The sequence below is a fragment of the Dendrobates tinctorius genome, unplaced genomic scaffold (genome assembly GCF_039654945.1).
Source record: "Dendrobates tinctorius isolate UK_male_01 unplaced genomic scaffold, ASM3965494v1 ptg000250l, whole genome shotgun sequence".
Classification (NCBI taxonomy): Eukaryota; Metazoa; Chordata; class Amphibia; order Anura; family Dendrobatidae; genus Dendrobates; species Dendrobates tinctorius.
The window spans coordinates 4,223,304-4,239,296 of NW_027361917.1; the positions used below are offsets into that span (position 1 = coordinate 4,223,304).

The window sequence follows — 15,993 nt, forward strand, 5'->3', positions numbered from 1 at the left end:
GGTGTAATAATACTTGAAATGAAGAAAGTAAGATTGCCAGGACATGAATAAAGGATAACAAATATGGGGTTGAGAAGCTGAACATCTGAGAGCACCAAGAAGAAAGCAATGAATGGTGAATGGAGAGAAGGCAGATAAACGCCAATGGCAGCGGTGTACGGTCTAATGCTACAAAGAGTTAAATAACCATGTCGTAGTATGCAGACAAAACTTTCTGATTAGTGTATGCAAATCATGCTTCAAAAGGCTTTTATGCCAAAGTCAAGCAAAATATTTGTCCATTAATTAAGAATATTCAAGTGGTTTGATTATGATTAGCCAATATGTAAAGTGTCCGGGTACCGGGGACAAATCCACAGAACATACATTCATTACCATCAGTCATGTCAGGAATGTGACCCATAATTACACGACAAGTCTCAAACTCATTAAAACTCAGCACAAGGTGAGTTCTATGAACAGTATGTACTGAATTCCTGGAGGTAAGATGAAGGCTCTTTCATTCTGTTTTCTGCTCCGTAGATTGCATTAGTATTTGAGAGCAAAAACTAGGATTGAATACAAAGTGCACCCTCCTTTCCATTATATGTTTCTTTTGGCTTACGAGCACTGATGCAAAATAATGATCAAATGTGGCCCAAAAAATTACAAGTTGCAAATTCACATGAATTAAAATAAATAGAGTTTTCCATTTTAAGAAAACCTATGTCCGCAGGCAAAATGGGCCCGATTCATCAATACCCTTGATTTTCTGAGGGCGCATGGTGGAGTCAGACGCTCCTGATTCATAAATAGCTTCGCCTTGCCAGAAATCTTCCTCCAGTCATTGACCAGAGTAAGATTTGTAACGTAGGTCTCTGCCTTTGGACAAACAGAACATGAAGCGGAAATCCAGGCTTCAGCTGATCTGGACTTCCTCTTCATGTACATTTTGAGAGGAGGCAAAGACAGTGATGCCAGCGCTGCCTGGGCACCAAGAATCACATATTATTCCACTGCAACACAGCCGCGGGACCGCGAGTGCTGACAACGCTGGAATGGAGACGGTACGGGAGGTGAGTATAGGTTTGTTTATTTTATCGGAGTCGAACATTTAAGAAGGGGGTTGCCCTAGTAGTGGACAACCCCGTTAACTGAGAATCCTCCAGGCAGCTCACTATGATGGTCTGACCATGTGATTGTAGGTTTTTTTTATGTATTTTCTGAGCGTCTCTCAGATGATTAATGACAGCAGACAACATCAAAGTTGATTGTGCACAGAAACAAAGAACTTCTCGTAAAAGCAAAACCGTGCAAAATTATTGCAAGTGAGGACTTTGATAATGATGTCTGTGGAAATGAATGGCGTCATTTAGGTGAGTAGAATAATGGAGCTTTTTATGCTCCTGTTGGTAGTTTTTGCTGCCCATATATTTGAGTTAGCTGCCAATCAAATGATTATTCAGCAGACAGCCATCTCTTCCAACAGGACCCATATGAGAGCTTTGCTAAGTGTTTATGTGTTTTCAGCATGGAGATAGGAGGAAGACGCTATCAAACAGTTGAAATTCCAACCAAAATCAGTGAGTTGGGATGACTTTCATCTACTCAGTATGGGGCCCTTTAGGTTCTTCAAGTACAAGTGCCCAGGCATGACCTCAATAACTATGGCAACATCCCTGGCCTAGGTGCGGATGTGAAGAGGGACAAGTACTGAGTCTTGTAGTACATTAAGAGGAGATGGTCGTGAAAAACAGATTAGATAGGAGTGGGAGACACTAAATCCCATAACAAAGAAGGAGATCCAACAGAGAGGAAGAGGTCGGAAACCTGCTAAGGAGAAAATCTGTTAGATAGAAGTGCTTAGCTATAAGCCACAAGTTACACTGCAAACATAATGCCATTGCACCAAGAGGAAAGTGATCAATACTATTTCATAAAATGAGCTTTACTTTATTGTTTGAGAAAGATAGTTGTTTGTTTTGGGTGTTCGGAGAGATAGGTCACTCACTCCACTAGAGCCGGTGGGCTTTATTTCTCTTACATTACTGGACTGATTTGTGTAGGTGATGACCATTACAGCATCTGAGGATTACTTGACGAAGAGCAAAGAAATATTCCAACAGCAAAAAGGTTAAAGAGATTAAAAAAAGAAATGTACAGTCCCGGTGTCAGCTGCTATCTGTCCGTCTACGCTTGAGGCTCCCCAAATCTTATCCGCTACATGCACCAGCTCAACATGAGGCGATCAGCCTCATTTCCTACTATAATTTTAATAGACTGTTACATTATGCAAATTTTGTTGGCTGTTTTCTACTGATATTTTCACAATTCATTTTTGGATTAGTGGCAGCTCTGGTTCCGCTATAATTTAAATGTAGCTTTTTTCCTTTCAGGCCAACAGGGGTTAATGTCAGTTCCTTGCTGGCAGCTACTTTGTTGCTAGTCAGCTGATGTGGGTGGTGACCACTTTCACCATCCTTTAAAAAGTCACATGACCCATCAGCTGACTGTTGGTGATAGAGCAATCTATTTTGACCAGCCTGGAGTAAAGAGCTCTCTGTTTCAGTGGTGATTCTGCTGTTTTCGTGGAGTTCGTGGTCTTGGTGCCTTATCCTCTGTTGTGTGGTGCTTTACAGCAGGGACAGTGTTAAATACTATTTCCCCTTTTTCTATCTGTCTTGTTGTTCCTCTCCCTGTGTTGTTCACCATCTGCATTGAGGCTAGCGCCCTTGTCGGCCAGTGCACTAGTCAGGGAATAGTGAGGTGACAATCAGGGACTAGGCACGTGACGGCGGCAGGAAAAGCACCCGCTTAGGGTGTTAGGGGAGTTTAGGTACAGGCCAGGTTGGAGTTCACGAGGTGCTCCATTCCTCCTTTCCTACAGTTAGGGCCTTCCTCACCACAATCCATCCATTTGTTGGTATATGTTGTGTCATTCACTGGACTTAACCATGTCCCCGTGACTGATATTCCTCCACCCTATCCACATCTTAATGTAACTATCGCATCTGGATCCCATCTTGCAATATGGAACTTGTAAATTCTGGAGGGTGCACAAATTGTCTGTTCAGAGAGGAAGAGAACTACAACTCTAGGGTCACCTACTGGAAGTAGTAGCAATCCTAAAAGGCAATGTTGACCCTTTAACGAGCATTGTCACATGACTTAAGATAAAAGTCAAAATCAGAATCTCAATTTGCAGACACTGTTTCGGGGTACTGCCTCTCGCCAGTGCAAAGTGTGAGATCTGGTTTGGCTGTGTACAAGACGTTTGACCGGGAACCAAGAATTATCGTTTCTCCTTGCGATACAGAAAATATGCAAATAGTGCACCGAAATCTGTGGGTATATACACAGGGGTAATACATTTATTAGTTAGATTAGTTAGTACATGCTGTTTGTTGTATTTGGAACAACCAGCACTTTTCTCATACAACCCCTATAAAGGGGTATTCTATAGTATAAAAAGTATCACCTATACACTGGATAGGCTATGATTGTAATATTGGTGTGGGTACCACTGCTGGGTAGCACTCTGATCACCAGAATAGAGATCTTATGTTCTTCATGCTGCCCTGGCCAAAAGACTACAGGCAAGAGGCGTTGAATGGAGAGGTCCGTCTCGCATGACGCCTGCTGCTCTACGTAAAGGGGTTTTCCCATGCTTTAAAACTTATTGGCCCTGCATTCACTTCCAGATTGGTGCTGCTCCTCTGCACTGGCTTTTATGTCCACATCGGTTCCCTGGTATGAACAATGTCTTGTCATAGTTTCAGCCACTCAATGACTGCTGACCGCTTCACATGCTGGTCAAATAGGATTTTCGTGAGTACAGGGTCTATACACAATGAGTTTTAAGGAAGGGAAAAGTCTCTCGAAAAGCTGACGATGTCGTCGTCACTCCCATACACAATAAATGAAATGGCAGGGTGCACCCACAACCAGCTGCTCTATTCATCGTCTAATGGTCATAGTCTTGTGACAAGAAGAGAACAGGGCACGAAAGTCTCCCATTCCGGAGATAAGTGGCGGTCCCATTATAGAGACCCACAACGATCTAGACATGATCATCTAGCCATTGGATAGGGGGCAATTTTTGTGCACAGTAACACTTAAAGCCTCATTCAGATATCTGTGATTTCCATATACCTAATTTGGACGTGTCCATGTGTCTGTGCACAATGAGTCATCCACAGCCCAACTGTAACTTAGGTATCCATAGATACTACCACTAGCAGCTAACTGACTATATGCGTGGGCGTAACCATGGATCCCAAATTACTGTAAGGCCCTGTATAGGAGTCAAGTGTCATATCTAATAAGGAGAGGAGCTCTCCGCGATGACGGGTTAAGCCTTTTTTGAACATTAGCCTGTGAGGCAAAACTGTGCGGCAACACTGTGAGGCAACATTAAGAGGCAACACTGTGAGGTAACATTGAGAGGCAACACTCAGGCAACAGTGTGAGGCAACATTGAAAAGATGGATCAAATTGATCGCGCTGCTGCAAGTAGAGAAGCGAATCGTAGACGGATGCGTAACCTGTGTCTTAATGAAACAGAAGACGAACAAAATTGTTGAAGAACTGCTCATGCAGCCCAACAGAGGGCGGCCAGAGCAAGAGAAATGAATGAAGTAACTGAATCATGTAGAACATCTAATGCTGCCCGACAACAAGCAACACGCAATGCACAAAGTGATACACAAATTTCACAAAGACGAGAACAAGATAGAAGACGTGTCCAAAATGCAAGAGCCACTCGATGACGGCAAGATACAATTGCCACGAGAGAGCTTTTTAATCAAATTGATGAGACATGTATTAAAGAACACTACTAACTGACATTTCGATGTCAGTTCTGCCAATCTAAAAATTTCAAAGACAAAATGGCAGTTATATGTGGCTTTCTCCAGGGGAAAGAAAAGCCAACAAATAAGGGTCAAAATATTTGAGACCCAGAAACAAGGTAAACTTATTCCTAACGTTGACAAATGGTTTACTGTCAACTGTGTGTACAAAGAAGTCTTTTATTAAGATTTTTCTATCAATAAATCTCAGGGACAGTCCATGGATATTGTAGGAATTTATGTGCCTCTCCCAGTGTTTTCACACGGGCAGTTATATGTGGCTTTCTCCATGGGAAAGAAAAGCCAACAAATAAAGGTCAAAATATTTGAGACCCAGAAGCAAGGTAAACGTATTACTAACGTTGCCAAATGGTTTACTGTCAACTGTGTGTACAAAGAAGTCTTTTATTAAGATTTTTACCAATTGTAAAAGCCCAAATATTTGGTACACAAAAGCGGGACTAACACCTAGCCGCGGTCTACGGACCAAACATTGGGGGCAGGTCCCAAGTGCGCTCAACCATGTGAAATAGCTTACGCTCAGGAACATTGAGGGATAGCGCTCTCTGATAGCTCTACCCGTTCAATTCCTTTAGGAATAGAGCTATGGGATAGCTCTACCCGTGCACTTTCTTCATGGATAGCGCTATCGAATAACTGTACCCGAACAGTATTAACTATAGAGCTTTTTCATACACAAGGTAGGAGTGGCAGGAGAGGTACACCAGGTAGTTATGTTTGCTGTTAGTCTGCACATATGCCTGTCTGGTGCGTAATTACACTCCATTGTGAGGTCAGAATGATGCGTAGTTACACCCCATAGCGTGGTTCGCAATCACTCGTTTATTGTATTTACAAACATGGATCGTTATTCATCGATGTTTTGGATCCGAGTTTTATTAGGGTTTGATCAATGTGCCAGTTTTTACCATCAGTGTTTCATCAATGATTTTCACATATGAAAAAAAGGCCAAAAACTTCAACTCTTCTCCTATTCCTTAGGCTAAGTTTCTATGAGCGTATAAATGAATCATCAAGAAAAAATGGATGATTTTTCATCTCTACTGTCAACCATATGAAATTCGTTTTTAAACATCAGCAGCTATTAAAATTTTCAAGACCAAATACAGTTTCCTGTGTTAAAGAATTTCAACGTATCCGTAAAAATCAGATGCAACACGGATGATCCGTGAGCACCCGCAGACTTGAATTGGTCGAGTCTAATCTAAAATAAGTGATACACTAGTGCGCTGCCACTTTTTTCATGTTGACATCAGGTCCGTTTGAAAAAACAATCATCTAAACAGCCCAATTGAATAACTCAGGCACAGGTTTTGCCAATTTTTTTCACATGGACTGAAAATATGGTCATGCAAACGTAACCTTATAATATTAATAACGGACAGCAAATGGATTGCACACGGATGCCATTGGTTGTGTACTGTCTATGATTTTAACAGAACCATAGATTTATATGGGTAATTTTGATTCATGACATGGTCCACAAAAATAAACAAAGACATGTGAACAGCACCAAAAACTTTAAGGGTGTGCGCACACGCTGCGGATTCTGATGCGGTTCTGCAGCAGATTTGGTGCTGCGGATCCGCAGCAGTTTTTGCTGCGGTGTACAGTACCATAATATCCGATGGATATTAAAAACCGCAGTGCAGACGGTGCAGATTTTTCCGCGTGGTTTTTCTGCGGTTTCTAAACCGCAGAAAGAATTGACATGTCAATTCTTTCTGCGGATTCCGCTGCGGTTTGCCATCTCCTCCATTGTGGAGATGAAAAACCGCAGGGCAAAACCGCAGGTCTTTTGACCTGCAGATTTACCTGCGGATTTTACAAAATCCGCGCGGCCAAATCCGCACCCCATTCTGCAGCGTGTGCACGTAACTAATGGGTACGAGTTCTACCTATATACACTGTGTTCCAAATTATTAAGCAAATTATATTTTTCTCTGATTTTCCTAAATAGTCGGTACAAATGACAGTCAGTCTAAAAAAAGTCATCACCGGTTAGAGTATACATCAAATTTTAGTGAAGAAACCTCCCAATGATAACAGTATAATCTACAAAATGAATAAAAACTCAAATTGCACTGTTCCAAATTATTAGTCACAGTAGAATTTCTAAACATTTGATATGTTTTAAAGAACTGAAAATGCTCATATTTGTGGAATTTGCAGCATTAGGAGGTCACATTCACTGGACAAAAAAGCTATTTAACTTCAAAACATTCCTAACAGGCCAAGTTATATGTTAACATAGGAACCCTTCTTTGATATCACCTTCATAATTCTTGCATCCATTGAAATTGTGAGTTTTTGGAGAGTTTCTGCTTGTATTTCTTTGCATGAAGTCAGAACAGCCTCCCAGAGCTGCTGTTTTGATGTGAACTGCCTCCCACCCTCACAGATCTTTTGCTTGATGATACTCCAAAGGTTCTCCATAGGGTTGAGGTCAGGGGAACATGGTGGCCACACCATGAATTTATCTCCTTTTATGCCCATAGCAGTCAATGACTCAGAGGTATTCTTTGCAGCATGAGATGATGCGTGGTCATGCATGAAGATGATTTTGTTCCTGAAGGCATGTTTCTGCTTTTTATACCATGGAAGACAGCTGTCAGTCAGAAACTCTATATACTTTGCAGAGGTCATTATCACACCTTCAGGAACCTTAAAGAGCCCTACCAGCTGTTTCCCCATGATTCTGGCCCAAAACATGACTCCTCCACCTCCTTGCTGAGTCGCAGCCTTGTTGGGACATAGTGGCCATCCACCAACCATCCACTACTCCATCCATCTGGACCATCCAGGGTTGCTCGACACTCATCAGTAAACAAGACTGTTTGAAAATTAGTCTTCATGTATGTCTGGGCCCACTGCAACCATTTCTGCTTGTGAACACTATTTAGGGGAGGCCGAATAGTAGATTTATGCACCACAGCAAGCCTTTGAAGGATCCTACACCTTGAGGCTCGAGGGACTCCAGAGGCACCAGCAGCTTTAAATATCTGTTTGCTGGTTTGTAATGGCTTTTTAGCAGCCACTCTCTAAATCCGATGAACTTGCCTGGCAGAAACCTTCCTCATTCTGCCTTTATCAGCACAACATGTCTGTGCTCAGAATCAACCACAAATCTCTTAACAGTACGATGATCACGTTTAAGTTTTTGGGAAATATCTAATGTTGTCATCTCTTGACCAAGGCATTGCACTATTTGATGCTTTTCAGCAGCAGAGAGATCCTTTTTCTTTCCTAAATTCCTTGAAACCTGTGCCCTGCTTAATAATGTGGAACATCATTCTTAAGTAGTTTTCCTTTAATTGAGCTCATCTTGTAAACTAATTATCACAGGCGTTTGAGATTGATTTCAGTGATCCAAAGAGCCCTGATACACAATACCATCTATGAGTTTATTTGAAAAACAAAAAATTACATCTTTAGGACACTTAAATCCAATTTGCATAATAATTTGGAACACAGTGTAAATCCCGGATAGAACAAATACAAAATTCACAGATATCCGAATGAGGCCAAAGGACAACCATCGTTCTCTTTTATCAAGTGTACTATAATATATATTGCTTGGCTGGACCCCTTTGGTGTAGAAATAAGGCCTCTTGTACCCTTTCAGCCATAAATTAGATAGAAGTTCAATTATTTAGAAGAGATAAAAGGCTGAAAATCCTAATTAAGCAGGTGACAAAAAAAAGCAATTTGTAGTAAACAATAAATACAAAATGACTGGTTGTCTCTTATTAGTATAAATTACTCCAAGCCAAAAAATACATTATAAAAATGATTTTAAATACTTTGGAAATGATTCTTAAATTAGACATCTTTTCCCTACCAGAGCTTTTTAGCGCTCATAATAATACATATTTTTCCACATAATTGCAAAGCACACTTGTTAATCAAATTATTCTTTAATTAGTTAGTTAATGGGTTTAGCCATACATTGCTTTTCAGAACTTTCAATTTTTGTACAGTAATTATATATAATTAAACAGAAACCAGCCTTCCCTTTCCTTTTACTATTTTCCTTTTACTACTCCCCTTCCCCCTTTAAAAAACAAAAAAAAAAAAAAAAAAAAAATAACATGCTTTGAATGCAGCAAAAAAACAAGGCAAATGAAACATTTTGTCACAATTAATTAGATGCTAATTATACACTGAAGATGCAAAAAGAATGGTATTCACTGGAGATGTAGTGAAGAACATAATAGACTGCAGTTCTTTCTTACCTTTTTGGTTTACCACATTGTCTTTCAGATGTTTCATCACTTTTAAGCAGTCTTCATTATCATTTAGAGTCAATAAATTTGAAGGAATTTTCCCAGTATATATCTGTTTGGAGCAGTTGGAAACATCTTGGTTAGTTATAAGCTTGCTAATATCAACTCCACTGGGGCACGGGACCTATATACAAGTATATGTAAAAAAAAAAGAATAAATTACATACGTTTATAACTGTGGCCAAAAGTTTTGACACAAATTTAGGTTTTCACAAAGTTTACATTGCTATTGTTTTTAGATCTTTAGGAGGACAGTTTCAATTATAACTAATATAGGGCAGACAATGATGGTTATGGTTCATAAGGGAGGACAGTGTGGAGGATATATTTTATAGGAGAGGACAGTGTGGAAACCGTATACCATAAGAGGAACAACATGGGGGTGATATTTTGTGCAGGTAGCACAATGAGGGGAAACTATGTACCGTATATACTCGAGTATAAGCTGACCCGAGTATAAGCCGACCCCCCTAATTTTGCCACAAAAAACTGGGAGAACTTATTGACTCGAGTATAAGCCTAGGGTGGGAAATGCTACATAGATTATTCCCCCATATGGTGTCCCCATAAGAAGCTCCATAGATTGTTCCCCCATATGCTGCCCCCATAAGAAGCTCCATAGATTGTTCCCCCATATGCTGACCCCAGAAGAAGCTCCAGATTATTCCCCCATATGCTGCCCCCCATAAGAAGCTCCATAGATTGTTCCCCCATATGCTGACCCCAGAAGAAGCTCCAGATTATTCCCCCATATGGACAGGTGAGTATCGCTATACTTACCCGTCCAGACGCTGTGTCTTGAGCCCCCAGCTTCTCCGCGCTCTCTTCCTGCCTTCAGCGGTCATGCGGTACCGCTCATTAAAACTCATGAATATGCGCATATTCATGAGTTTTAATGAGCGGCACCACGTGACCGCTGAAGGCAGGAAGAGAGAGCACGGGGAGAAGCTGGGGGCTCAAGACACAGCGTCAGGACGGGTAAGTATGACCTGACACCCCCGCCCCCCCTCCCCCTCTGACCCCCTTTGTATATGACTTGAATATAAGATGAGAGGGGGACTTTCAGCCCAATTTTTTGGGCTGAAAATCTCGGCTTATATTCGAGTATATACGGTATTCAGGGACATAGTGGAGGGCAGATATTTAATTCAGCAGCATTGTAATGACACTGTTATTTCATTTATTTTATAGGATAAAAGACTTCAGAGTCAAGCTGTGGATGTAAAAAGTCATCATTGCGTTTAGACAAGATACAGAAATAAGGAAAGAGAATTACTCCAATCAAAGAAGATATCATCTATAAGGTACCTGGATGTAAATGATAATTTGTGATACTGAAAACATCTCATCAGTTCTGTTGTTCCTGTATGTGTTTTGCAGTCTGATGATGACTGTTAACAACTAACAAAAGACTAACCGTCACATTCAAACAGAAACCAGGTGTGTATAGGTGTGAACTAAGAGTAGCCACCACCTCCATATATAACCAACAAATAAAGTAGCACTCTGTAGCGCTATAGCATGAAAACATGAAATATATGATAGAGGAATTGCATTACTGCTCTAGAAAACAGGAAAAACCGAGAATACTTAGTGCACAAATTGGTCAATTCATGTATACCCAGCAGCCGCAATAAGGTGATTCTCGTTGCTGGGAAAATGTTTAAAGGGAATCTGTCACCAATATTTAGTGATATCATGTAAAAATATCACCCAATTGCGCGTCCCATAAGGATTCTATTAGGGCTTTTGACTCCCCCGACCCCGCACCTTTGAGGAATAAATACCTTTTTTATCTTGTTGGGGATGTATGCAAATCGCCGCGGTCCGGTCCGATGGGCGTGGTTTAGTCGCCTTCCCCTCCCCCCCCTTGGCTTGCTGCACGTAGTAAAGGCCACCGGCGCCTGCGCGGTCTATGCCCCGGAAGTCTTCACATGCAGGACACACTTCCAGGCATAGACCGCGCTGGAAAATACCGGCGCATGTGCAGTAGCGTTTATATGCTTCGCCCACATTTGGGAAAAGCATACTGCGCAGGCACCGGTGGCCTTTACAATGCGCAAGCGCGGAAACCAACGTTATCTGTGCTATTCACAGATGAAGATTACGTGCAGGAAGCGGCGATTTGCATACATCCCCAACAAGATAAAAAAGGTATTTATGCCTCAAAAGTGCCGGGTCGGGGGAGTCAAAGGCCCTAATAGAATCCTTATGGGAGGCGCAATTGGGTGATATCTTTACATGATATCACTAAATATGGGTGACAGATTCCCTTTAATGTGAATCCTCTCCTAGGCTGAAGCCTGCATCTATGTGAGTAGATGGGTAGATAGGATACTATTATGATTAAAACCGCCAGAGGCCGATGGGTGGAGTGCTCAGTCAGAGAACCTATGTATACAAATAACAAAAAACTGACCGTCACTTCCAAACCGAAACCAGGCGAAACCAGAAACCATCGGCCTCTGAGCTTTCAATAGTTTTCCCAGCAATGAGAACTGACTTATCATTGCTGCTGGGTACACACAAATTGGTTAATTTATGTACTAAGCATTCTCAATTTTTAATATTTTCTAGAGCAGTAATGCAATTCATATATCGTATATTTCATGTTTTCATGCTATAGCGATACAGAGTGCAACTTTATTTCTTGGTTATACTGTATATGGGAGGTGGCTACTCTTAGTTCGCACCTGTTCACATCTGGTTTCTGCTTGGAAGTGACGGTCAGTCTTTTGTTATTTGTATACAGATACGGAGAAGGTGAAAAAGATAAATAAAATATATTTTTTTTAAAAAGTATATCATTTTTTTTTATAAATATATATAAGTAAAGGGACATGCAACGTAATATTAGATAAAAACCTTTATTATTAATAGGTTGTGAATAGCACCGTATATACTAAAAACACACCACAACCAAGTATGAAAGAATACACAGATATTAAAGTTCAAAAAAGGCCCGCTAAAATCCAATTTATATCTCACATATATGCCCCAATTGGTACGTACACGGAAAAACAAAAAAATTAAATAGAAGATCTATGGTCAGCAGAGATGCATATCTCAATAAAATATCAGAGTAGAGGACCCATAGCAATGATACAGTGTAAAATATATATGAAAAAACTTAAGTGCCTGGTGCCCACTCAAAAATAGAGTAGTATAAAATACCAAACAGTATCATAACAAAGTCACAAAAGATTGTGAAAGTAAGTATAAAACAATATGGAATAAAAAAATAAAAATACATTTTTTAAAGTGCAGAATGTAAAAAACTAACCATTAATATAAGTGGCAGATACAGAATAACCACTCCTAGTGACACATTGTCTCAATAAAGTGTTGAGTGCAGGGGACTCCCCACTGATATAGATAAACAGCAGTAGCTCACAAAATTGTAGCGTCCATGTGCTATTAAAGTAAAGTCCTGAGTGCAAAGCACGGGGCCTAAACAAAAGGTACAAACACCTCCAGGTGATGCTCAGCAAGACCCAGATAGTTACCCACAATGTTGCGCCGAGATAAGTAACAATGGTACAAAGAGAAGGGACAATATATACCTTATAGTAGGGCCAATACAAGTATGCAGTGGTGTGCAAACGCGCCCCGACGCGCGTTTCAGAATTTCTCCTTCGTCCTGACTTTTATTTAATCATAGTTGGATCCTATCTACCCAAATAGATGCAGGCTTCAGCCTACGAGAGGATTCACATTAGATAGTTTTGCAGCATTGATAATCGCCTTATCGCGGGTGCTGGTTACACTTGAATTGGCCAATTTATGCTAAGCATTCTCAATTTTCCTATTTTCTAGAGCAGTAATGCAATTCGTATATCATATATTTCATGTTTCCATGAGTGCAACTTTACTTGTTTGTTAACAACAACTCCCAGTATCTCTTTACCATTATTAAAGACATACTGGGAGTTTTAGGTTCATGCAATAAAACTGTATGAGGGAAACCTGACATCGCAATTGATCATTGTACTAAGCTTGGTGCTATATTCATGTATTAGAGATGGTTCTGGTGATGTATTCATGTACTGATGATGGTTCTGCCTGTTTGTTAGGGAATTCCCACATGTATTCAGCCTGTCTGCAAGTCGCAAATCATGCAGCTAAGACGACGAAAACTAAATCTCCGAGCACGCCAAAATACTCGGAGGACACCCAAGCATGCTCGGGAAAACCCGAGCAACGCGTATACTCGCTCATCACTAATCTTAACCCCTTTCCTACATTGGACGTACTATTTCGCCCATGTGCCCTGGGACCTAAGTCCCAAGGACGGAATAGTACGTCTAATGCGATCAGTGGCGCTCACATGGTGAGCGCCGCTGATCGCGGCCGGGTGTCAGTTGATTATCACAGCTGACACCCGGCACAATGTGTCAGGGGCGGTCACGGACCGCCCCCGACACGTTAACCCCTGGCACACCGCGATCAAACATGATCGCGGTGTACCGGGGATTAAAGGAAGCATCGGCAGGGAGGGGGCTCCCTCCGTGCTTCCCTGCGACCCCCACAGCAGCACGATGTGCAGCGCCGCTGCGGGGGTCGCTTTCCCTGCAGGTCCCCGGATCCAATATGGCGACGGGGACCTTCAGGGGCCTGCAGGGAGCTGGCTTCCTCACTGCCCGCAGAGCGCAGGCATGAGGAAGCCTGCAGCAGTGCCTGTGACAGATCGCTGATCTGTCACAGTGATCTGTGATGTGACAGATCAGCGATCTGTCACAGGACAGTGATGTCCCCCATGGGAAATTATAATAAAGTAAAAAAAAAAAAAAAAAAGTGTAAAAATAATAAAAAAAAATATTCCCAAATAAATTCATTTTTTTTAAATAAAAAAACAATAAAAGTGCACATATTTGGTATTGCCGCGTCCGTAATGACTCACCCTATAAAACTGTCCCATTTGTTAACCCCTTTAGCGAACGCCTTAAAAAATAAAAAAACGAAGCAAAAATAATGATTTATTATCATACCCGCTGAACAAAAAGTGCAATAACTCATGATCAAAAAGACGCATATAAATATCCATGATACCACTGAAAACGTCATCTTGTCCCGCAAAAAATGAGCCACAAAAAAGCATCATCAGCAAAAAAATAAAAAAGTTATAGCTCGCAGAATAAAGCGATGCAAAAATAATTATTTTTTATATAGAAATTGTTTTCACTGCATAAAACCACCACAACATTAAAAAATGACATAAATGAGGTATCGCTGTAACCGTACTGACCCGAAGAATAAAACCGCTTTATCAATTTTACCGCACGCGGAACGGTGTAAATGCACCCCCCAAAAGAAATTCATGAAACGCTGGTTTTTGTTCATTCTGCGTCCCAAAAATCGGAATAAAAGGCGATCAAAAAATGTCACGTGCCTGAAAATGGTACCAATAAAAACGTCAACTCGTCCCGCAAAAAATAAGACCTCACATGACTCGGTGGGTCAAAATATGGAAAAATTATAGCTCTCAAAATGTGGTGATGCATAAACTATTTTTACAATAAAAAGCGTCTTTTAGCGTATGACAGCTGCCAAAAATAAAAACCCGCCATAAATAGTAAATCAAACCCCCTGTTATCACCCCCTTAGTTAGGGAAAACAATTTTTTTTTAATTTATTTCCATTTTCCCATTAGGGCTAGGGTTAGGGCTAGGGTCAGAGCTAGGGTTAAGGTTAGGTTTGGAGTTAGAATTGGGGGATTTCCACTGTTTTGGCACGTCAGGGGCTTTCCAAAAGCGACATGGCGTCCTATCTCAATTCCAGCCAAATAAGTTAAATGGCGCTGCTTCCCTTCCGAGCTCTGCCATGTGCCCAAATAGTGGTTTACCCCCATATATGGGGTATCAGCATACTCAGGACAAATTGCACAATAACTTTTAGGTGCCTGTTACTCTTGGGAAAATAAAAATTGGGGGTGAAAAGATCATTTTTGGGGAAAAAATATGATTTTTTTAATAATACGGTTGTACGTTCTAAACTTCGGTGAAGCCCTTGGGGGTTCAAAGTGCCCACCACATATCTAGATAAGTTCCTTGGGGGGTCTAGTTTCCAAAATGGGGTCACTTGTGGCGGGTTTCCACTGTTTAGGCACATCAGGGGCTCTCCAAACGTGGCATGGTGTCCAATCTGAATTCCAGCCAATTTTGCAGTGAAAAAGTCAAACGGCGCTCCTTCCCTTCCGAGCTCTGCCATGCGCCCAAACAGTGGTTCCCCACACATATCAGGTATCAGCGTACTCAGGACAAATTGCAAAATAACTTTTGCAGTCCAATTTCTCCTGTAACCCTTGGTAAAATAAAAAAATTGAACCTGAAGTAATTTTTTTTGTGAAAAAAGTTAAATGTTCATTTTTTTTAAACATTCAAAAAATTCCTGTGCAGCACCTGAAAGGTTAATAAACTTCTTGATTGTGGTTTTGAGCACCTTGAGGGGTGCAGTTTTTAGAATGGTGTCACTTTTGGGGATTTCCTATCATATAGACCCCTCAAAGTGGCTTCAAATGTGATGTTGTCCGTAAAAATAAAATGTTGTTGTAAAAATGAGAAATCGCTGGTCAATTTTTAACCCTAATAACTTCCTAACAAAAAAAAATTTTGGTTCCCAAATTGTGCTGATGTAAAGTAAACAGGTGGGAAATGTTATCTATTAAGTTTTTTGAGTGCCATATCTCTGTGATTTAAGAGCATAAAAATTCAAAGTTGGAAAATTGCGAAATTTTCAACATTTTTGCCAAATTTCCATTTTTTTCACAAATAAACGCAAGTTATATGAATGAAATTTTACCACTAACATTAAGTACAATATGCCACGAGAAAATGTCAGAATCACCGGGATCCATGGAA

General features: G+C 40.8%; 1 protein-coding gene across 3 annotated transcripts in view; it reads right to left on the reverse strand.

Moving 5' to 3' along the window:
- The window catches only part of CFAP61 (cilia and flagella associated protein 61), a 439,348-nt gene that overhangs the window by 136,616 nt on the left and 286,739 nt on the right, over positions 1–15,993 (reverse strand). For all 3 annotated transcript variants that reach the window (XM_073557422.1, XM_073557421.1, XM_073557423.1), the window contains exon 21: positions 9,086–9,260. In XM_073557422.1, coding sequence (XP_073413523.1) covers positions 9,086–9,260 — 175 coding nt within the window. The remainder of the gene's footprint in view (positions 1–9,085; positions 9,261–15,993) is intronic.